Source organism: Myotis davidii, unplaced genomic scaffold (assembly GCF_000327345.1).
Source record: "Myotis davidii unplaced genomic scaffold, ASM32734v1 scaffold699, whole genome shotgun sequence".
Taxonomy (NCBI): Eukaryota; Metazoa; Chordata; class Mammalia; order Chiroptera; family Vespertilionidae; genus Myotis; species Myotis davidii.
In genome coordinates, this window is record NW_006291007.1 from 2,685,648 (window position 1) to 2,709,996 (window position 24,349).

Genomic DNA, 24,349 nt, shown 5'->3' on the forward strand with positions numbered 1-24,349 from the left:
CCTCTGGCCACAGCATCTGTTCTAAGAGAGGTTCCTGGTGATGGGGGTGGGGGGTGGGGGGGGAGGAAGAGCCCGCCTCTCAGGGTGGGCGGGGCACCTGCCAGCCTCCCGTACACCGCACCCACGGAGGGTACACAAACCCAGTCTGGCATGGCCCACCTGCCACTGCCACGGCCATTCTTGCTTATTTGCAGAACTTTAAGAAAAGTATAGATTGTGGTGATTGGGGAAAACCCAGAAAAGCTATTGTGTGTGGTAAAGTACATAAAATTTACCATCTCAGCCACTTTAGAATGGACACTACAGTCATGTTAACTATGTGCACATTGTTGTGCAACAGATCCCCGCACCTTTTCATCTTGCAAACTGAATCTCTGTTCCCATCGAACAGCAACTCCCCTAATCCCTCCATCTCCAGTCCCTGGCAACCCCCAATCTACTTTCTGTTTTTAGGAGTTTGACTACTCAGGGTACCTCATGCGAGCGGAATCACACAGTATTTGTCTTTTTGTGACTGGCATAATGTCACTTAGCACAACGTCTTCAAGGTTGATACATATTGTCACATGACATGATTTCCTTTATTAAGGCCCAATGATATTCCATCAAATGTTTCTTTATCCACGCATCCCACAATGGACGTTTAGCTCACTTCCGCCTCTTGGCCATCACGAATAATGCTGCAATGAACATGAGTGTGCAAATATATTGAGATCCTGACTTCAATTCTTTTGGATATATATACCCAGAAGGGGATAGCTGGGTCATGGGAATTTTAATTTTTTGAGGAACCTACATACTGTTTTCCATAGTGGCTGTCCTAATTTACATTCCCACCAACAGTGCACAAGGGTTCCAAAACCAAATTCATGTCAATACTTGTGTTGCTGTTTTATATGGCCATCCTAATGGGTATGAGATCGTATCTCATTGTGGCTGGATGTGCAATTCCCTAATTAGTGATGAAGGGCATCTTTTCATACGCGTATTGGCTATCTGGAAAAATGTCTATTCAAGTCCTTTGACAATTTTTATCCAGGTTGTTTGTTTGTTTTTTCATTGTTGAGTTGAAGTTCTTTATATATCCTGGATATTAGCCTCTTATGAGATATACAGTTTGCAGATATTCTCTCACATTCTGTAGGTTAATTTTTCACTGTTGATTGTTTCCTTTACTCTGCAAGAAGAGTGTTTATCACTAGGGACTGTGCCAGGAGGCTGCTCTGAGGCCCACCGCCTGCCAGGACCCTGACAATGCACAGGGCCCTCCACCGCCCATTCTCAGACACTGCCAATGCGGCCTCTCGGGTGTTAGGAAGAGATTGAGAGTCAGCTGGACACCGAGTTGTTTCCCAGAAGCTGAATGATCACTTGGCTGGCCCCACCGTCTCTTCTTGGGGCTGGGCGGAGCTGGCCTTGGGGTCTCCTGTGAACCAGCCCGGGGGCACGGCGCCCGCAGAGCCTGGGATGGGCCCAGAGCCCTGGTGCAGAAAAACCACGACCAATGCCAGTTACCACGGAAGCCGAAGCGGAGACCGCGGCCCCAGCGAGCCAGGGCCAAGCATCTGCCCTAGCCTCTCTGCCCGATCTGTGAGCCGCTATGTGACCTTGGCCGGGCCATTTCTGTCCTGGCGGTGCAGGCATGGACGGGACTGGCCCTGGAGGAAGATGCAGGGAGCCAGGAGGGCTGAGGCCAGGCTGCAGGGGTCAGGAGAAGTGACCTTTCCTCACTGATCCCGCCGGAACCACCCTCTGTGTAAACAAAACCTTCCCCCGCTTGCTTTTGCTCCCGCCTGCCTTGCCCTTCAACCCCTGGCACGAGACTCCGAATAAATATCATTTTAAACAAGGTGGCCTTGCCCAGGAGGAACCCATGGGGGCGCACCAGGCGATCCTCACAGATGTTCCCGGCGACAGTGCTAGCGGGAGTGAAGAACTGGCGGCGACCTGGATGGAAGAGCCCGAGTCTGCCCATACCATGGATCAGGTCACTATTAAAAGGACCGAGCTAGATTCAAAGGGACAATTATCAGCACAGAGTGAGCAAGCATGATGTAGGACCATACATAGCATTTATTATTAAAGTGAACGGAAAGACAAAGCAGGGTATAAAGGAGACTGGATAGGAGACTCTATTGGTAATGTTTTTACTCTGTAAAAGGCAAAAAGCTGAAACAGTGAAAATATGAGGACTTATACTATATATTTTTGTAGATTTTTGTATTTTTGTTAAATTAAAAAAAAAGAAAGAAAGAAATGAAATCCCTCTGAGCTTATTTGGCCTCTGGCCACAGCATCTGTTCTAAGAGAGGTTCCTGGTGATGGGGGTGGGGGGTGGGGGGGGAGGAAGAGCGGGCACCTGCCAGCCTCCCGTACACCGCACCCACGGAGGGTACACAAACCCAGTCTGGCATGGCCCACCTGCCACTGCCACGGCCATTCTTGCTTATTTGCAGAACTTTAAGAAAAGTATAGATTGTGGTGATTGGGGAAAACCCAGAAAAGCTATTGTGTGTGGTAAAGTACATAAAATTTACCATCTCAGCCACTTTAGAATGGACACTACAGTCATGTTAACTATGTGCACATTGTTGTGCAACAGATCCCCGCACCTTTTCATCTTGCAAACTGAATCTCTGTTCCCATCGAACAGCAACTCCCCTAATCCCTCCATCTCCAGTCCCTGGCAACCCCCAATCTACTTTCTGTTTTTAGGAGTTTGACTACTCAGGGTACCTCATGCGAGCGGAATCACACAGTATTTGTCTTTTTGTGACTGGCATAATGTCACTTAGCACAACGTCTTCAAGGTTGATACATATTGTCACATGACATGATTTCCTTTATTAAGGCCCAATGATATTCCATCAAATGTTTCTTTATCCACGCATCCCACAATGGACGTTTAGCTCACTTCCGCCTCTTGGCCATCACGAATAATGCTGCAATGAACATGAGTGTGCAAATATATTGAGATCCTGACTTCAATTCTTTTGGATATATATACCCAGAAGGGGATAGCTGGGTCATGGGAATTTTAATTTTTTGAGGAACCTACATACTGTTTTCCATAGTGGCTGTCCTAATTTACATTCCCACCAACAGTGCACAAGGGTTCCAAAACCAAATTCATGTCAATACTTGTGTTGCTGTTTTATATGGCCATCCTAATGGGTATGAGATCGTATCTCATTGTGGCTGGATGTGCAATTCCCTAATTAGTGATGAAGGGCATCTTTTCATACGCGTATTGGCTATCTGGAAAAATGTCTATTCAAGTCCTTTGACAATTTTTATCCAGGTTAGACTTATACTATATATTTTTGTAGATTTTTGTATTTTTGTTAAATTAAAAAAAAAGAAAGAAAGAAATGAAATCCCTCTGAGCTTATTTGGCTTCATTGTTGAGTTGAAGTTCTTTATATATCCTGGATATTAGCCTCTTATGAGATATACAGTTTGCAGATATTCTCTCACATTCTGTAGGTTAATTTTTCACTGTTGATTGTTTCCTTTACTCTGCAAGATTTTTAAGGTTGATGTAGTTTCATTTGTCTATTTTTTTAAAATATATTTTATTGATTTTTTACAGAGAGGAAGGGAGAGAGAGAATTAGAAACATCAATCAGCTGCCTCCTGCACATCCCCCACTGGGGAAGTGCCTGCAACCAGGTACATGCCCTTGACCTGAATCGAACCTGGGACCTTTCAGTCCACAGGCCAACGCTCTATCCGCTGAGCCAAACCGGCTTTGGCTTCATTTGTCTATTTTTAAACCTGTTGCCTGTGCTTTTGGTGTCATATCCCAGAAGTCATTGCCAAAGCCAATGTCATGAAACTTTCCCTATTTTTTCTTCTAAGAGATATCAATTCAGATCTTATGTTTAGGTCTTTAATCTATTTTGAGGTAATTTTTGTATATGGCGTAAGTATCCAACTTCATTCTTTTGCATGCGATTACCCAGTTTTCCCAGCACCATTTGTTCGAGACGGGAACATTTTTAACAGCACTTTTAAAGAAGAGAATTCAAAGGACCCGCAGTCTTACCACCAGAGAGAAGCACGGTGCCTGCACTCTCGTGTGTATAAAACACACTGTAATTCATTGATTCTGAGATACACGTTCTTTTCACATTATAAATTAGAAATCAGGGTGACAACGGATTTACAGGTGATGGAGTCTTAGTGTCTTTTCTTTTCTTTTCAGGGGCACATAATGGTTCTTTTTTAAATCAATGAATCTGATGAAAGAGCATTTACAGTGCAGTTAGGAGAGTTAGATTCATCTTCACCTTTGTGTGTTTCATGGTGTTCTGATTTTTCTCACTTAGTAGGATGAGTATTTCCTTATAAGTGGATCATTTCCTTGACAGACGTAAGGCTCCAATGCAGGGTATTGGTGCTGGGGGAGGGGGTGGGGTAATATGGGAACTCTGCTTTCCATTCAGTTTTGCTGTGGACCTAAAACTTCTCTAAGAGTCAACTTAAAAAAAAAAAACCACTAAAAAAAAAAGTAGGTAATTTTTGAATCCCTTTCTTTCTGACCCACCTGCTATGAGTCATGGCCAGCCCTGGGCTGCACTTGGGTTGCTCACTGACGGGGGTCACTGTGGGCCTCTCCAGGTCTACTTCTGAGCTGGGGAGGCCCAGGAGCCTGGCTTTGTCCCTCTTCCAGGAGTAAACAGCTGTACGCCAATGGTCTAACCTGTTTCCTAAACTTACGTGTACTGTTTTTAATAGAGAGCTTTTGCACTGGCCAAGATGCTCCAAAATTTGTCCCAAAAGTGAGAGCTCCTCCTACTGGGCAAGAATGAGGCCGTGCCCACCTCCACCTCCATGCAGTGTGGTGGTAAGAGCACCCAGTCATTCATTCCTTCAGTGAGTCCTCACTGAGCACCTACTACTTGCCAGACCCTGTTCTCGTGCTGGGGCCATAGCAGTGACTCAGCAGCACAGATCCCTGTCCTGGCGGCGCTTCCATTTTAACATAAATAATCAAAACATATAGTATGTCGGATGATGGTAAGTACAAGGGTGCAAAATAAAGCAGGAGAGAAGGCTAGGGAATGCTGGAGGTGTAGATTGAATGCGGTCACGACTTCTTTGCTGCTTTTCCCATCGAAAGGTGGAGTCTGTCTCTCTCCTCTTTGGACACGGGCTGCCCCTGGCTTGCCTCGACCAATAGGATGTGGCAAAGTGAAGCTGTGTGAATACTGAAGCTTAGGTCTCAAGAGACCTTACAGCTTCTGCCTCTACCACCTCAGCACAAGGTCCTGAGACCACTGTGTGAGGAAGACAGACCAGCTGTTGGGAGGATGAGGGGCAACGAGAAGTTTTGCAGCTGAAAGCCAGCACCACCTGCCAGACAGATAAGGGTAGCCACCTTGGCCCTTCCTGCCAGCTGACCTGCAGCCGAATGCAGCCACATGCATGCCCAGCAGAGGAACTGCCGGCCGACCCATAAAATCCTGAAGATAATTCATTGCTGGGTTATAAGCCACTACATTTTTGAGGCTGGTTTGTTACATAGCAATCACAGTTCGTTGATACAGGAGGTTACATACCAGGAACACCCTTTTCGGTTCTAGGTATGTAGGGCTGCTGTTATTTGTGTGGAATAGTTGAAACTTTTTTAAAAGTATATATTTTTATTGATTTCAGAGAGGAAGGGAGATAGATAGAAACATCAACGATGAGAGAGAACCATTGATTGGCTGCCTCCTTTACCTACTGGGGTGGGGGTGGGGGGATCAAGCCCTCAACCCAGGCATGTACCTTTGGCTGGAATTGAACCCGGGACCCTTTAGTCCCCAGGCTGACACTATCCACTGAGCCAAACCAGCTAGGGTGGAATAGTTGAAACTTTTGAGATGCTGGATGTAACATGGGCCATGCCCAGGGCCTCCCAGCGGCTGTTTAATCCGTTTCCTCATCCACAAAACGGGAGAGTTAGCTCTTAGCCACTCCCCTGCATTAGTTAAAAATTGAACAACCTTCTTCATTATTCGCTACTAAAGTTAGCAAGGGAGGGAAACGCGGGCACCACCCTTTTCCTTGGGTGTAGTAGCAACCTGACACTTGTCCCTTTGGTCAAGTTTCACAGTCCCTTCGCCAGCACAAAAACTCATGTGGCCACGTTTGTCGACATTAGAACTAAGCCAGGTTTTCATCCTCAGGTATCGTGCAGGTTGGCTTTTCTCTCTCCCCTTCCCCCGTGTTTAGTTGTTACCTTTTCCTGACTCCTCCACTCGGGGGCATTCTCTCTGAACACAGTGCTTCCAGGTGGCTGTGCGATTGAAAGGGGCCGGGAGAGCTGGCAGGTGGGCCGCGGGCTGAACAGCACCAGGCTCCTCAGAAGCCCCCAAACCAGGCGGGAGCCGCAGCTTGTACCGCGCTGAGCAGCTGCAGCATACTATGACCAAATTAACTCAAAGCAGCTAACAGTCCCCAGAAAGACTGTTTCATATTATCACTCATAAAGACTTCAGAGAAACTCAGTTTACAAGAGGCTGACCAGAAACATGGCTATTCTCTGTAATTCAGCACCAGTACATGTGGTGAAATCAGGCACACCCCCACCTTCTGCCCCCCATGGATTCCTCGGGGGAAAGATGGGCCTTCTGGGAGGAAGCCTGGTAGAGAAGAAAGCACTGAAGACCTGTGTTTCATGCATCTATTGCTGTGTCATCATGGAGCTTACAACAAGAACTTCATTACTCTGGGCTGGCCAGGCAGTTCTGCTCCATCGGGTGCTGCCGGGCGTTGGGACGGCTGGAAGGCCCAACGTAGCCTCACTCCCGTGGCCGACACTGGCCGGGAGCTTGGCTGGGGCTGTTGGCCCGGGGGTGAGGCCACACTGGGCCTTCCAGCTGTCCTCCAAGTGGCTGCCGGGCTTCCTCAGCCTGGCCGCTGGTCTCCAAGAAGGCGCATTTCGAGAGGAAGGAAGCAGAAGCTCCCTGCAGGCCACCTAAGGCCAGAGCTGAGCAACCCCAGAATGTCACATCTGCCAGACGATGCCATTTGTATCTAGTGATCAAATACAGTGGGGCCTTGACTTACGAGTTTAATTCGTTCCGAGACCGAGCTCGTTAAGGAGCTCGTTAAATCAAATTACTCTATCAACGCAATGCAATAATTCCACCGAGAGGCAGCTGGTATCTCAAAAAACTCGTTAGTCGGGACACTCGTAAGTCAAGGCCCCACTGTAGTCGCAAAGCCAGCCACCTTCGAGGGGAGGGGAAGTCAACCCCGTGTCTCAACAGACAGTGGCCGGCCCATAGGGAGAGAATAAGTCAATGGCAGCTGTATTTCTTTTTAAACAATTTTAAATATGTTTTTGTTGCTTTCAGAGAGGAGGGGAGAGGGAGAGAGACAGAAACATCAGTTGTGAGAATCATGGACCAGCTGCCTCCTGCACGCCCCCCCTTAGGGATTGAGCCTGCCACCTGGGCACGTGCCCTGACCGGGAATTGAACTGTGACCTCTTGGTTCATAAATTGATGCTCAACCACTGAGCCACACTGGCTGGGCACAGCATTTTTTTTTTAAAAACCTAGAGGTCATACCAATGTCTTGGAGCCCCAATCAGACCCCAATAATAAAGCCAGAGCTTGGATGAATCGCAGGAGCCAGAGGGGGACTTCCTGCAGCCCCAGCCCCCGGGTTAGTTCCAGGCAGGACTGGCTTGAAGTTGGCTTTGGACTCCCTGGGCCCTAAAGCCCACAACCTCGCCCAGGGCCTTGGAGCATGATTGACGCCTTAGCCCACTTCACGTGCTGACCGTCCTCCTGTGAGCCTGCTCCTGCTCCTCATCAGAGCAAACAGGGCGCACAAGTTCCCACTTCCACGCTACTGCGCCCACTGTGCCCTGCCAGGCCCTCTGACGGCCCCTCGGCCCTCGGGGAGCCCCCCAGCTCTAGGCTCAGCACGTGCTGCCTTCTCCCTGAAGCCTTCCCGGCTGCAGGGCCTCCCCAGCCTAAGCAGCCACTCCTGGGGGAGCCGGTTGCGGCTCTGGGATGATACTTCCCCACCCCGGCACCTGAGTGTGGATCCTGGGTGACCTGCGGCTAGTTAGGTCACCTGTGGTGGTGTTTCCTCATCTGGAAATGGGGATACTCCTACCACCCACCTCATGGTTGTCTGAGGATTAAATGACACAAAACAGTGCAAGCACTCAGAACACTGCCCGGCACGCAGCAAACCCTAAATAGGTAAAAGCTAACATGCACCACCTCCTCGCAGCCTCCTGCAGGCCTAGCAGGGGGGAGGGGCTCAGAGGGGACGGCCTCATGCCAATTCCCAGGGCTCCAAAGTCAGCACAGACACCCAGATGGACCGACTGGAGGGGAACCTGCCTTGACCCTCACTGAGCACCCCCTGCTGACCACCGACCATCCCCTGCTGACCACCGACCATCCTCTGCTGACCACCGACCATCCCCCTGCTGACCACCGACCATCCCCCTGCTGACCACCAAACACCCCTCTATTGATCACCAAACACTTCTCTGCTGACCACCGAACATCCTTCTGCTGACCACGGGTCTCTGGACCCGACAAGGCCTGGGGTGCTGGCCTGCTGCGCTGAGGCCTGAACGTGAGGAGCTGGGGGAATCGCTTTCCCACTCTGGCTGTAGCAAGTCGTTTCCTGAGGCCGGTGGCTGGAGACCTCCCAGGAGGGCTGTGAGAAGCCAGGCTCCCCTGCCCAAGTGACCACCAACACCCAGTGATTCCAACTCCGCGTCCCACTCAGCAAAGAAACAGTAAAACCAGGTCTTACCTGAGTGCAGGCTGCTTTCATCTCTCGCCTCAGCAACCTACCTGGTCGCCTGCTGCTCTGAATCTCGCTCTGAGCTGACGGCTCCCAGGCGTTTCCGCAGCGGGCGGTCCTGCTCCTCTGCTGGTTCTCTAAGGCCTTTGCCCCTTCTGTTCCTGCTCCCGTACCCTCCCCAACCTCCCTCACCTGGCCCCTCCTCCTCCTCCATCCTCAGCTGAACTCTCCCAACTCCTCAAACGGTTTCAGGAGTGAGTCTGCATCGGTGATTCTCACCCCTGGAATCACCTGGGGAATTTGAGCAAAACAAACAAAAAAGCCCCCACAACAGTGCCCAGCCCCGCCGCACCCCAAGTCCACAGGCTGGGCCGGGTCCCGAACACACAGGCGCAGCTCCTTCACTGTGCTTCCCCTTTGGTGCTTCTCGGATGTTGTTTTTCTACAACTTGAAGGCAAGACCCTCCGCCATCAATAAGATTACAGCGCGCTTTACTGTGATGCTCGCTTAAGTGCCACGGCCTGGAACCGAGCCTGCGATGGCTCCGGGGTCTGCCTGGACCCACGTGGCTTCACATTCCCCCAGGTGATGCACCTGTGCAGCCGGGCGGAGCCTCTCCCATCCAGCATTCTAGACGCTCCTGTGTCACGGGGATGGGGAGCGGGTCGGCTTTGCTCACCTTCACAGCCCAGCACTAGCCCTAAACCAGGTGCTGCTCAAACAAATCATTTGCTTAATGGGTGACTGAGAACTACCCTTAGCCCACCAGGCTGTGCTGCCTCACCAGCCCCCCTCCCAGGCACAGTATCCCGAAAGGGCGGAGCTTTCTACAAGCCTCCCCCACGTGTAGCTCCTGAGTCCTAGTCCTTCGGGGCCCTGCTGAAACACCCTTTCCTTGGGGAAGGCGTCCCTGGCCCCCAGCTCCCGCAGTCCTCTGGTGCCTCTCCCCTCCCCCAGGACAGAAGCCTCTGTCTTTTCTGTACCAACTCCCAGTGCTGGGCACCGAGCTTGGCACACGCAGTGCTGCTCAGCAGGTTCAGTTGGCTGGTTGAGTGATTTCGTGCTGATATTTTGGACCCATTCAGGAGACTCTGACCTGGTCACAGACAACTCTAAAAGCCCCTACAGTTAAGGGCCCAGCGAGTTGGTGGGATCTGGCAGTGAAACACTTAGCAGGAGCTGAGACCTCTGGGGGCCGTGGGGATGACGTCACCTGTTACAGTGGTCAGGGAACCTTCAAGACTGGTGAGTGGGCACGGACCTGTGCAGAGGGCACCACCTGCACACACAGCATAGCACACTTGGTTGAACTGTGTCCCCCTCACTCCCCCCCCCGCCCCGCCCCATGAGATATGTTGAAGCCCTAAGTCCTGGTGCCTGTGAATGCAGCCTTATTGGAAAATAGGGTGTTTGCAGGTGTAATCAAGTTGAGGTCCTACTACAATGTCTGGCCTCCTTATAAGAAAGGTGGGCCCAGCTGGTGTGGTTCAGTGGTTGAGCATCGACCTATGAACCAGGAGGTCACGGTTCCATTCCCCATCAGGGCACATGCCTGGGTTGCAGGCTGGATCCCCCCATAGGGGGTTGCAGGAGGCAGCCAATCAACGACTCTCATTATTGATGTTTTCATCTCTCTCTCCCTCTCCTTCCTCTCTGAAATCAATACAAATATATATATATTTTTAAAAAGCAAGATTTGAACAGATATCCCGAAGGAAGATGTCCACGTGAAGACGCAGCCACAAGCTAAGGGACACCAAGATGCTGGCAAGCAGCAGAAGCTGAGAGGGGCCCGGAACCGACCCTCCCTGAAGTTCCAGGAGGAACCGACCCTGCTGACACCTTGGTTTCAGGCTCTGGCCTCCAGGTCTGTGAGAGAATAAATGTCTGTGGTGTAAAGCCACCCAGTTGTGGTGCGTTTTTACAAGCACCTGGAAAACTAACACGATAGGGGAGACACTCTGATAATCTGTGGGGGAAGAGGAGTCTTACCTCCCGAAAGCCAGATGTTGATGCTGCAGCACCGACTGGGTCCCCACCCGGGGCCTGGGCACACACCACACAGGTGCTCCTCGTCACGTCACGGGAGGAACTGTCATTTCCTTTGCTTACAGTCCAGGCAACTGAAGCTCCCAGAGTGAGTACCTGGCTCAGGCACAGCAGGAAGCCAGGGGCAGGGGGTCCGGACCCAGGCCTCTGGTTTCAAGTCCAGGAACCTCTCCGTGAACAGTCGGCGCTTAGAAAATGGTTAATGGCTTGAGGATTGTGAGCGTCAGCACATTCGAAGTCGATACTGGGGTCCTTTAGCAATGCCCTGGTCCCCAGGACACCACTCTGCTCCCCTCCACTTCCCTGACTCGACTCAGCATTCACCTCCATGCCAAGTCCTTTTCAGGCTCCTGATGTCTACACACGACCCGAGGCAGGCTGCGAGGGGGCCAGAGCTTCCGGAAATGCTAGCAGCTGCTCTGGAAGGCTGGGGAGAAGGCAAAACCAGACTCTCTAAAGCAGCGGTTCTCAACCTTGGCCGCACATTAGAATCGAGGATGAGGCCCAGAAATCAGGATTTTAAAGATTCCCAGGTGATTCTAATGTGCAACCTGTGGGTCTCGACCATCAGAAAACACATATAGCATATCAGATATTTACATCACGATTCATAACAGAAGCAAAATTAGTTATGAAGTAGCAACGAAAATAATTTTATGGTTGGGGGTCACCACAACATGAGGAACTGTATTAAAGGGTCGCGGCATTAGGAAGGCTGAGAACCACTGCAAGTGGTGGCGCCCGGCTGGTGTGGCTCCTTGACTGAGCATCGACCTATGAACTAGGTCACAGTGATGGCGAACCTTTTGAGCTCGGCGTGTCAGCATTTTGAAAAACCCTAACTTAAACTCTGGTGCCGTGGTACACATAGAAATTTTTTGATATTTGCAACCATAGTAAAACAAAGACTTATATTTTTGATATTTAAATATTTAAATGCCAGTTAACAAAGAAAAATCAACCAAAAAAATGAGTTCGCGTGTCACCTCTGACACGCGTGTCATAGATTCGCCATCACTGAACTAGGAGGTCATGGTTGGTCAGGGCACGTGCCCTGGTTGCGGTCTCGATCCCCAGTAGGGGGCGTGCAGGAGGCAGCCAAGGGATGATTCTCTCTCATCACTGATGTTTCCAGTACCTGCTCCCTTTCTCTCTCTGAAATCAATAAAAACATTTTTTTAAAAAATAGTGTAAAAGAAAGAAGGAACCTGTTTCTGAAACTGGGGTGCAGGGCAACACTCAGGAACTGGAGGCACCTGACTGGCAGCAGAGGCCCTGGGAGGGTGGGAATAGGACTGCCAGTTTTAGAAAGTGCCCAGCTAAACTCGAATTTCAGGTCTACACCGAGTAACGTTTTAGTGTTGCATGGACATACTTAAACTAAACAACTTATTTCTGAAATTCAAATTTAACTGGATCTCTTGTATTTTTATTTGCAAAACCTGGCAACCCTAGCTGGGAAGGAAAGAGAACACGTTAGGAGGATGGAGGGAATAAGGTCCAAGAGAACACAACCCTCAGTGTTGGGAGGTGACTTCCCCGAGAGCCCAGGAGGCCATGGGAAGCCAGTGGGTAGGGAGCCGCCCGCCTGCGCTGGCAGACCCGTGGCACGGGGCCTCCCTGGGGAAGTGCAGGCCTCTGGTCTTGCCGGCCCTAAAATTCTGGCCAACAGGGAGGGCAGATTCATCTCCAGCAGCAGGGTGACCTATGAACCCTTTTGACACCTGGAACCCTATAATAACGAGGGAGGGATAAACAAGGAGGGTAGAAATCTGGGGGTCTGGCCACCTACCCTGGAGCCACCTCCACACTGGGGCTTGGCAGGCCCAGTGCTGGCAGAGCAGTGGGAAACCAGGGCTGAGTGGGGGACTTGGCCTGTGCCCAGGGGCTGGCCTGGAGGAAAGTGGACAAGCTGAGATCCTGGGAGGCCCTGGCTGGGAGAGGGAACGTGGTTGCAGCGAGGACAAGCTTTTCAAACTCAGCCCTGGGCCTGGACTGGTGGTATTGGAGGAGCTCTGGGATCCACACGCATCTCCTGGGGCCGGCGGCTACAGCAGGAGTCTGCAGGGAGACCCCCAGCCCCTGCAGGTCAGCACCAGCATCTGGCACACGGGGTGAGGCCTGCTCTTTGTAGGGAGATGGTCTCTCTCCAGGAGCCCTGGGACCAGCCCCCGCCTTCCTCCCTCCCTCCTCCACCACAGAAACTCACCATTAAGTCAGGCAAGAAAAGCAAACTGTTTATTTACACCTCAGTCTGTACATTAGTTCCCGAGGGAGCCCGCCTCTGAGAGCCTGCTTCTTTTTGGCTGGAAGCAGGCTGGGGGTGGAGAGCTCGGGACCCTGGCTCACAGCCTTGGGGCCTCACCCCACTCTCCCCACCCTGGGGCCTGGAGGCGGGGGTCTCACTGAGCCCGAGGGCTGAGAGCTAAGCCCCTTCCAGATGGAGGCTCCTGGGGCTACAGACTCAGGTGGAACCCACAGAGTCAAAGCCATCAACCAACCCTTGGACCTGAGGCCACACGTGCAGCTCATTCCATTGGAACTCCCCGTCCCCTTTCCCCCAGGAGGCCCAGCCGGGAGAGTGGGGTGAAGGGAGCCAGCCGGCTGTGAGGGAGTCTGCAGCCACGCCCGGTCTGACCTCGGTCCCGATGTCAGTGCAGGATTTAATGGCACCCGGGTCTGAGCACCTTCAGCAGATGAGGGAGAGCTTGGCAGTTGTTAACGGCAGGCGGGGCAGCAGCGAGAAGCCTCTTCCTTCTGCCCCCCTGCCCGCAGCTGTTCTAGACACCAGATGGCAGCGGCTTCCCCGGGGCGGGGGGTGCATCTCCGAGGGGCCCACGGAGCCGGCAGACCCGGAGCGCCCCTGCCGGGCTGAAGCCCCAGGCTGGGAAGGTGCGCTCTACTTTATAAATATTGACGCCAACGCAGGGGAGGTTTGTGGGAGAAGTTTACACAAAGTCACCCTTTCTGGTGTGCGGGGCTTCCACACTAGCAGCAGGCTAGACGAGGGACTAAGTGGGCCCGAGCCCCCCAAGCTTAAGACCACCATGGAAAAGTCTGTACAAGTGACCACGTCTGCACGGCTGGGTGACGAGGGGCAGTGGAGCCCGGTCCCCGCGGCGGGCGAGCTGGGACACGGGGAGCAGGCCGCACGTGGCGGAGGCACGCGGACACGAAGTGCAACACTATGTACACATTTACAGGCGCGGGAAGGGCCAGGGCAACGAGAGGGTGTAGAAAAGGGGGCAGGGGCAACGTGGAAAGTCCTGTACAGGGGTGACGGGGAGAAAAAGGCACAAGGACAATGCCCCCAAACCATGCACACAAAACGCAGCCTGTGCAGCACAGAACAGCGGGTCCGGCAGGAGGCTCGGGCTCCTGGGACAACTGCACTTAGATCCTGCGGGGGTGGCCGGGGGTGCCACTCCCAGCCACCCCTCCTGGGGGGCTTGGGCAGACATCCCCCCGTTACAGTCACAATGGGAAGAGAAGCACAAGGTGGGAGCAACAAAATCATGGCACATCGACCTCCCCAGGGTTGACGCTTTTAGAAACAACTTTCTAGAAAGTGGTCTCTTTTCCCAGGTGGGCAGCCGTGACCCTGCTCCCCCTGCTCCCCGCCCTCTCATGCACACACAGAGCAGGCGGGCAGGACCCAGAGGTCCCAGGGTCAGGGAAGGGAGGGACTTGCTCAGAGTGACAGGGGGGCCTGGCCCCCAGCCTGAGGCCCCGCAGCAGCATGCCTGTCTCGCAGCCTGAATCACCCCCTAGAGGGGCTGCCCAGTCCCAAGGGAAGAAAGGCTGGAGATGACAGCAGGGGATGGCCCGCTCCTCAATCTAACACCCACCTCAGGCCTTTAAAGAGTCGCTGCAGATCTGCGGGGACAACAAAGTCATTTCCTTGGAACGGTGACCATCCAAAAACTTCCTCTGTTTCCAATCACATCTAAAATTAGCTTTTAGAGTTATATTTGCTAATTCATTACTAGTAAACACACACCCACAGAGCACAAAAAGAGGGCTCATTTCTCCCTGACCCACGGCCCCAGGAGTCCTGGGAGGCCTGTCCCTCGTTGTAACAAAAGCGCCCACACTGTGCCCTCCTGACTGGGCCAGGAACCAGACTCCCGGGTGTCACAGCACCTGGAGCCTCCTGATTGTGGGCGGGTGTTGGGTTGGCTACTCAGGGAGGAGCTGGGGCAACTCTTACCCACCCAGGGGACCGACCCGAGGCAAAGCCCACTGTTTCTGAGGCTGCTTGTCGGCTCCCTGCCACTGTCCTGCTCCTCCTCCTCCATTCCCCCTCCTGCCACCCACTGACTGTGGGCACCAGGCAGACCTGCCCACTCACGATGGCTAACCCGCAGGCTGGTGAGAACAGGTGGATTCGCCAGCTCCTGAAGGCTTCTGGCCTGGCATTCTGGGGTCAAGGGGTCTGCTAGCTTCCGGCCATCGGAAATCACCTCAGGAAAACCCACCACCCGCCCAGCAGTACACTGCCTGTCATCTAACACCTGGATTAAGAAGCCCAACAGCCACGTCCTCCCGTGTTCCCTGGCCAGCAACCTTCCAGGACAGGCCCCAGCCCCCAGTCCCCGGGCTGCACATTAGCAAAACCTGGGGAGCCCTTCCAACATCAGATGCCTGGGCCACACCCGGGACAATTAAACGCCAACTTGTCAGCCCAGTCAGCAGAATGTTAAAAATCCCCCCAGGCGATGCCAATGTCCACCCAGAGGCGAGAACCACCCTTTCAGGCCCAAGGGCCTGGGAAGGTTCTCTCTCGGGCTTTGTGTTTTTACCAGGTCAGAAGTCAAGTCGAGCTAAAGAAAGGTCCCTCTTACAATTCGGCAAGGATCTAACACATTTAAAATAAAACATCTTGTCTAACTCTGGCCACGTCAAAGTTAAAAAAATTTCTTTGTACTGGAACTTTATTTCTTATACCTTCCCACAGAATCTAACAGAAGGGGCTTCCGTTCTCTTAGGTTCTGGAGGTAAAACTAACGTGCTGGTTCCGTGAGCTCTGTCTGGCTTTGAGCTGAGGGCAGGGACAGGCCCGTGTCATGTGAAGTGGGCGTCTCTGCAGGAGCCCCTCTAGGGCAGCGGTCACCAGCCAGTCGTCCGCGGACACGGGTGGTCCGTGAGGTCCGAAACGTTGGTGACCGCCGCTCTAGGTAGTGCTGGTTCCTACCTGGGTTTAGCAAGAACCAAAACCAAAACCCAGACAGGCCACCCAGGCAAATCACAATCACCTGGGGCATTTCCAACGTCCGAAGCCTGGGCCACACCCACACCCATGAAATCAGAACCTCTGGGGATTTGGGCCTGTGATCAGAATTTCAAAAATCTCTCCATTTTAATTATGTGCCAACTATTGCGTGGAATATACTTCTACTAAAAATTAGGTCGTTTACCTGAAATTCAAATTTCACTGGGCATCCTGGATACTGTTCACCAGCACTGAGCGAGCAGGGCAGGACCCTCAACCTGAGAACACACGAGGGAGGAGGACACACAGGAACGGGGCAGACCCAGAGTCAGCGCAACTCTGGGACCTGCCGGGGTTGGGGGGCTGGGACCCCGAGGCCCCCGCCCTCCTCAGGCTAGCTTTCAGGCACAGAAGAGCTTTTCTAAAGTGTCATCTGAAAAAGCCAGTTGGACAGACGAGGTTTCCTAAGAGGTTTTCTGGCTGATGTCAGAGGCTGGGTGTGGCCTGAGGCGTGTGTTACATGGACTTCAGCCTCGTGTTAAAGTCCGCCCTCGTCCAGAGGCCCCACGCCCTGCACCAGGTCCTGAGGGCCTTTCAGACGCGGGGCTTCCTCGGGGAGTGTGCCTGTGGCGCCCCCTGCAGGAGGAAGCGCAGAACGCTGCGGGCTGACCGCTTTTCCCGCCCCTTTCCCCAAGGCAGAAATCCCTTCCCACACTCTGAGACTGCAACTCAGGCAGGGGCCGCCCCCACCTCCCTGCAGCTAAAGAGCTTGTAGTTTTACACATAAAATGCTCATCGGGGCAAGCCCCCAACATCTCTGCGGGACTCCTTCCCAAGTAAAACCCCGACCAAAGCCAGGTCCAGATTATCTTTCCTTTCCTTTCATTCCTGGCGCCCGTCCTATTCGCAAATTCTCGGGAGACCGGCTCCCTATGCTTTCCTTCCACGGCCACGTCTCAGAGCCGCGTCTCAGACCCTCGGTGGAGCCCGAGGAGCCCAGTGTCCCAAGGGGTTGAGAGGCTCCGGAGGACGGACTCCGGCCCTGGTTTTCCTGGTGTGGGGGGCCCCAAACTCCTACATCAAGCCAACGCAGCCCCGTTATTTGCCGCCTGAAACAAACCCCACACATATTCTTGAAAAGAAATCACACAATCCAACCAAAGCAAAAGCTGACAGGACTGGAAAGAAGGTGGGTCGTGGCCGCAGCCTACTTCTGTGAGCAGGGAACCCCCAAGTCCCCAGGGGCCCCCTTCACCAGCCACTACCCTACCTTCCCGGCATACTCCCCTCCACGCCCTCCACAACATGCCCAAACTTTCCCTGTACACTAGAAGTGCTAACGAAAGCAAACTTCAGGGGGGAAATGAAGACCATCCATGTTTATATATTTGGATTGAGGAAACGAATCGGCCACATAAAATGGAGAACCGCTGGGAAAACTCAGAGGAAAAGTACCCCATCTACTCCCAGCTGCTGGGAACAAAAGATCACATTGAAAATGTGTGTGAACTCCCACACGTGCCCCGAGGACGGACTAAGGTTTCCCTGAAACTTCCCCAACTGTGTCTCCCACCAGGGCAGCATTCGTCTCCCACGGGCTGAGGACCGAACGCAGGTGTGTTCCTAGAAGTTGGGATGCCGGGGTCTCCCTGCCCAGCTGAGCCCAGCCCAGAGGCCTGGCTCTGAACACCCGCGCCCGCGGCTGCTGTCACCAGGCTGCGCAGAACGCAGGGTGGTGAGCAAGGCCCACTGCCAGGCCCAGAAGCGGCCGATGGTCCATCCTGGCTTCTCTCTCCAGATGCAGCCAGCGGAAGGAACCTGGTGGGGAGGCGAGCGTACTCCTCCCCGAAAACCACGTCTTTGGTTGCCCGATGCCAACACCTGCCTGAAACACCCCCATCCCTCAGCCTCCTTCTCCCTCCTTTAATCCCTGCACGTTACAGCCAAGTGACCGCTGCTTATTTTTCATGGTCTCAAAACAAAACCAAACAGGAAGGGAGAGGTAGGTCAGCAGGGATGGGAGGGGCACGGAGGGCGCTAAAAACACGAGGCTTCTCAGGATGAAGGTGGCTCGGCAGCAAGCCCGAGTCCTTTGGACACACGGTGCACAAGCATCGCAGGGGCTGCCGGCCGGGGCGGGGGCTGGTGGGGGCCCCTCCTCACGTCCCCCTAAACGCCACTTCCTCCTCTCTGAGCTCCAGCACCTGACTTCGAAGGTGGCTACAGAGGCTGGCGAGGATACCGCTGTAGGACAGCTGAACTCCCAGGAAAGGTCATAGCTTTGCTCCTGCTCCCAGAAGGCATGGGTGGGAGAAAGAGCTGTCTCCCTAGAGTATTTAATCCTCACCCCAGAGGTAGAATCATTTTATCCAGTATCTGCACCACAAGCTTCCAGTTCCTGTTATTACAGTCACTCCTGATTGCAGACCTTGCCCCCACAAGCCTCCAGGACGCTCTGCCCCTGCAAAGGGGCCACAAAGTGCATGGACAGCTAACGGCACCGAGTCACCCCCAGCCACGGCCCCACGCTCACCCCTCGCTGTGTGCTCAGCGTCCACACCAGTACACATTACATGGTGGCCAGAGATACGTTTTCAGTGTGTGGGGGCCCGGCTGGGGCCGCATCCTCAGGCAGGGTCTGCCCTTTGGTCCTGGGGTCCCGGGGTCCCTAGGCCGCTCTGCAGCCAGCCCCCGTCTCAGTGTTTGATCTCGAGGATGGAGGGGTTATGGTCCAGGATGGCGAGGATGATCTTGTCCATGTACTGCCGCAGCCGGAAGTTGATCTCCTCCTGCTCCTTGAGGGCTTCCATGAGCTGATGGTAATGGGAGAGGCAGTCAGAGGCCGTCCTGGGCGGAGTCAGGTGCCCGGGCTCACAGGGAGCCAGTGCTCACAGACAGAGCTCTGGAAACCCAGGCAAGGCAGCCCCAAGACCAACCTCAGCACTCGGTGCCAGGACACGAGTCTAAAGCCCAGCTCAACTCACACCCAAGGAGAGTGAACTATGCAGATGCCCAGGCCCACCTCCAGAGATCCTGATTTGACTGGTCTGTGGAGGGGCCCAGGTATGGGTAAGTTTTTGGTAAAAGCTGAGAACACTGGCCAAAGGCATTTATAATCAAGACGAACACCCAAAACCCCAGGGCCCTAAGACGTGTAAGGCTGTTTCCTCAGCCTGGAATGGCCCCCTCGCCACCCCTGGCCCTACCACTGCCCCTGCCCTTCTCCAGGTCCATTCCTGACAGTCCTTTGGGATGTCACTGAAATGCTGCATCTCCCCGGCTCACCTGGGAGCTCTCTGAGGCCAGGGGTCCCAGCACAGGGTAAGGGGTTCAATGACTGTCTTAGATTCATGTTTAAATGTAACCGGAGTATTTGGAGAGAGACCTGAGCTTTTATAACCGTACCCCGGTGGGGCAGGAAGGGGGGGCTTTGGTGCTGGAGGCCTGGGTCCCTCCCCCTCCACAGGCTCAGTGATCCTGTGTCCTGGCCTCCCAGTCTGTTCCGACAGCCCCCGCGTCGTCAGAAGATGAAGTGAGGGCATACTGCCAGCAGGTGCTCCAGAGTGGCTTGGAGGAGGGGAGTCACAGACCCCCTGGGCTACATGTTCATGAAATCAACTGGCCATTTCAGCACATTCGTGGCTGAGCTAAGACTCAAGCTCCAAACCGGAGCTCCTCCCACCACCTGCGGGAAATCAAAGCTGATGAAACCCTCATGCAGCTCTGCCCTCACTCAGGGTCGTTGCAGATGGGGCCTCCCCGGGGCCAGGCCTGGTCTGCTTTCCCTGCTCTGGGCAGCCTGGGGCTCGATGTTGCAACAGGCGGGGATGGGGCAGGGCTACAGGAGGACCAGGCCCCGAAGTGAGAGCAGGAGTGAATGGGAACGCTACCTCATCGCGCGAGGCCGTGTCGATTTCCGAAGCCAAGGACTGTGCTTTGGTCTGGGTGGCAAAGAGGTTCTTTGCTTCGTAGAGGCTGAGGCTCAAGATCTGCCCATTCAAGTCGTCATTCTGATCCCTCAGCTTATGATTCTCCTGTGAGGACAACGAAGGCACGATCAGCTCCCGGAAGCATCCAGAACCCACCTGTCTGCATCCACTGTCACCCGACTCCCACCAGTACCCTCCCCGCAGGCGGGTGTCATGTCAGGACCCCATAGATGATGTGGCCGCTGCCAGGCTTGGGTGGGGGGAAAGGGCTGGGTCCTGGGAGGTCAAGGGGTTCTTAGAAGTCACAGCCCTGCTCGGGGAGCCTGGTTTCAGGTCACCCCTTCCTCCCTGGGGGTGCATGAGCCAGAATGGAGCCCCTGAGGCCCTGTGTGGGGACACTGCCCACCCGGGGCTCCTCCAACACTGGCCCCTCGGGGAGGAAAAGCGATGCCCTGGGGTGTCTGGGCTGGCAGGGGCCTCTCTCCTCAGCGCCTCCTGCAGCCGGGCTCAGGAGTGCTGCTCTGGGAGCTCTCTCCAGGCGCACCCTCGCTCCCCAGACCCCGCCCGCCCATGCCCTGCCCAGACCCATTCACCAACCCCATGCTCTTTTGCCTAAGGCTTCTAAGGACTCACACCTGGGACCCCGGGCGCCCCCTGGTGGATGAGAAGAGCTGGGTTTAGCACTGCCATGGGAGGGTGAGCACCAGCATCAGCTGCCATGGAGCCAACGCAGGGGTATAATTTGTACGGCGCTCTCCCACCAGAGCCGGGCTAAGGATGGGGCTTCAGCAGCCATCACTCCCTCACTTGGTCACTGTCCCTCCTGGTCCCTCGTCCCTGACCCATGACGGATCTCCATTATAGGAGTGCTCCCAGAAACCTTATGAGATGGGTCTGCTGGGAGACCCCACACAGGGAGGCACTAATATTCAGCCGGGGGGAGTCTCATTCCCCACCCCACGTGCCGAGGACGGAAGAGTGGTGTCTATTTCTTTTTCTGGATCCCAAGGAAAGCCCCGGAAACCTCCCTCAGCCGTGGCTGCCTTACCTGAGCTGAGAGATGAGGGCGAGCAGCCCTGACAGCAGGTTGTTGAGTGGAGCAGGCAGGAGTGTGTGGGAACCCACCCCCAGGGCCTTGGACACCTGATCCCGCCGCACTGAGGCTCCCAGGGCGCACCTGCTTGAGTCGCTTGATCTCATGCTCCAGCTCCACCTCGCGGGCCCTGGCGCTGAACTCGCCCAGGCCGGAGGATGCACTGCGGCCCCTGCCTGGCCGCTCGCAGTCCAGCTTGTACATCTGCAGGTGCTCCAGCTCCTTCCGCAAGTCCTCGATGAGCTGCGTGGGGGAGAGGCCGTTGGTGGGAGCAGGGCCAAGGAGGGAACCTGGGGCCCTCTGGCCCGGGACCCACCTCCTGCGTGGCCTCCCGCTCCTTCTGGAACTCGAGGCGGTTCTGCCGCAGCTTGTCCATCATGCGCTTGTACAGGTCCATCTCATCCTTGAGTCGCAGGCTGGTGTCCTCCAGCCGGTCGGACATGCGCTGCCGCTCCTGGGCCGGGAGAACCGGGGGAGTGAGGAAGGTTCCCAGAGGGGCTCACTGTGCCCCGGGGCTCCCCGAGGATCCGTGTCAGCACCTCAGGCAAACAGACCACTCCCGAGACAGAGCCCGCCGAGTCCCGCTACGGAAACGTCCAGTCCCTAGGACCCTAGAACCGCGGACACACCGAGGCCTCGGCCGCCTTCAGTGATGCCAGGTGAAACTCGGCTAGAAGGTGGCAGCCGAGCGTTTAGAAAGAAACCCTTTTCTCCGTTTTATTGTAAAAGGAAATATATTCACTGCAGAAAATCAGAAATATAGGAAGACAATTCATTATTCATATCTTACTGCCTGTTTTTTCTAGGGCAATTTTATTAGAATTTCAGAAACTAAAGGCCTCGCGTGGCCACGCTGCCTGTCTGAGCCTTTGGCTCCAGGTCCAGGCCTGGGCGGTGCTGCATTTGCTGCTCACCTCGTCCAGTTTCTCTGTTTGCGACTTGAGCCGAGTCACTGTTGTCCTGAGCTCTGTGTTTTCCTCCTCTAACTGCTGCACCCTGAGGAGAGAAAGACGCAGATGTCAGACAGCCTGCAGCAATCCTCTGCTCCCGCAGGAGGAAAGGTACCAGAAAGCAAGAGAATATAAATAATTATTCCAAACGATAACACTCCCCTGAGCTTCCCGTCATCCAAGGAAAAATGGTAAAGACACTGAATTATTTTTATATTATTCGTGATTCACTCATCTGTGAATAAGAACGTTAAGATTCTTTTCACATGCGCCCTTACGGCCTGAAACTAACGAGGGGCATGCTTGGAGGGGCATGCTTGTCTCCGAGAATATAAATAATTATTTCAAACGATAACACTGCCTTAAGCTTCCCGTCATCCAAGGAAAAATGGTAAAGACACTGAATTATTTTTATATTATTCGTGATTCACTCATCTGTGAATAAGAACGTTAAGATTCTTTTCACATGCGCCCTTACGGCCTGAAACTAACGAGGGGCATGCTTGGAGGGGCATGCTTGTCTCCTGAGAGGAAGTCACCCTGTGGTTGTCTGACAGGGCCCTCCTGCTGGAGTCCGCAATGTGAAAGCAATGACCGTAGTTGTTTTCTGTTCTCCCCACAGCATCTCATCAGGGCTCTCCCTTCTGAGAGCTCAGTCCGGCTGCCTGACATCCACAGGAATCAGTTCCAATAATCGTAATCCTCTACGTTAGCATTCACCAGGGACTGTCCTGCTGCGACCCCATGAAGAGACAGCCCGGGTGCCCAGGTAGGTAGTGGTGTTTCTTTTTAATCCTCACCCGGAGGTATTTTTCCCACTGATTTTTCCAGAGAGAGTGTATGGGAAAGGAAGGGTAAAGAGAGAGAGAAAAGCATTGATGTGAGAGAGGCATTGATTGGTTGCCTCCCGCACCTGCTCCAGGAGAGGCCCACAGGCCAGGCCAGAAAGAAATTCAGGCATGCACTCTGATGCGGCCACCTCATGGGGAACTCGAGATGGTGGCGGATGTGAGGAACAAAGCACCCCGCATGACTCTGGGAGCACAGTCTGCATATTCGATATGAACAGCGCCCCCTGGGGTTGTGCAAGGGGCATGGGTTAGGAGGCAGTTCCCAAGAGGGCTGGCTTTCTGTGGTTTGGCCTTTGGCCCACACTCACTGTCCTCTCCACCACCTGTTCCCAGACACCTCCCAGGCCAGCCACCCTGGCCCGCTGTCAGAAGCAGACAGAAAACAGTGCCACTTAATGAGGGACCAGCCTCCAGAAACAGATGCAAAACAGCAGCTTCGAGACATGAGTGAACCCCTGGTGGTAAAGCTAACAAAGCGGGTCCAGGCAGAGGGGAGTTAGGAGGTCTCGCCGACAGGTGGAGGGGCACCAAGTGCACTAGTGCCCTCTGGCCCTGCCTGATCTCTGCAGGCAGGGAAGCACCTGCTGCCAGCCCTGAGGGGCAAGGTGGGAGCCCACCTCCCAATGCACCCTCCCCGCATGGTGCCCAGCAGACACCAAGAAGGCTCAGCCCGGACACTGGGGACCGAGTGTGGGGGCAGCTGTGCGCTCTGCCAGGGCCCAGGCACAGCCCTCACCCGTTAGCAGTGCTCTGATGTACATCAGCTCACCCACCCTCAGGCAGGGAGGAGGGATGACAGGTGAGGAAACTGAGGCCCAGGGAAGTGACCTAGTGCGTTCCAGCTCATGGAACTGATGGGACCAGCCCCGAATCCCAGGTCAGTACCCCTCTCCCTGCCTGCCTCGGGTTCTAACGTCTCTACCGGAGCCCAGCTTTTCCATTTCCCGTGGCTTGTGGGCCCGGGGTGAGTGAAGAATCTGACAGCAGGGGGAGCTCCAAGCCTGGACATTAGTCTCAGCCCAGGCATCAGGCAACAGTACCGGTTTGGGGGCTTTTTACCCAGACACGTGTTGTTTCCAGTTTTACCTGCTGTGAACAATTCTGCTATAAACATTCTTTGACACGCCTAGAGAACATGTCACGTGTTTAGGTATCAAAAGTACAACTGCTAGGACACAGGGCCTCCCCTCTGGCTGCTTTCCCGTCTCTAAAATGGGGACGGCAGCACTGCCCCACAGGCTGCCAGGAGCGTGGGGGGAGGGGGGTCAGGAGGCAGCCGGCTCTGGGGAAAGGCCCACCTGGTGTGCAGCAGCTCGATCTCTGTGCTCCGCTCCCTCTCCAGCTTGCTGTAGGCCTCTCGGTGTCGCCGCACCTCCTCTTCCAGGGCCTGCTCGGCCGTGGTCTCCTGATCCTTCACCATCTCTTCCAGCTCGTGCACCCTGTAGAGAGGAGCAGACTCCAGTCCAGGGCCAGCTCCCATGGCCTGTGTCTTCTC

At 54.3% G+C, this 24,349-nt stretch overlaps 1 protein-coding gene across 1 annotated transcript in view; it reads right to left on the bottom strand.

Moving 5' to 3' along the window:
* Positions 1-13,035: 13,035 nt before the first annotated feature.
* The window catches only part of RAB11FIP4 (RAB11 family interacting protein 4 (class II)), an 85,882-nt gene continuing 74,568 nt past the window's right edge, over positions 13,036-24,349 (bottom strand). Inside the window, exons 10-14 of the mRNA XM_006764066.1 lie at positions 21,968-22,049; positions 21,370-21,507; positions 21,138-21,296; positions 19,922-20,065; positions 13,036-18,844 (exon numbers count right to left, since the gene is read on the bottom strand). Of these exons, the coding sequence (XP_006764129.1) occupies positions 18,728-18,844; positions 19,922-20,065; positions 21,138-21,296; positions 21,370-21,507; positions 21,968-22,049 (640 nt within the window). The 3' untranslated portion in view covers positions 13,036-18,727. The remainder of the gene's footprint in view (positions 18,845-19,921; positions 20,066-21,137; positions 21,297-21,369; positions 21,508-21,967; positions 22,050-24,349) is intronic.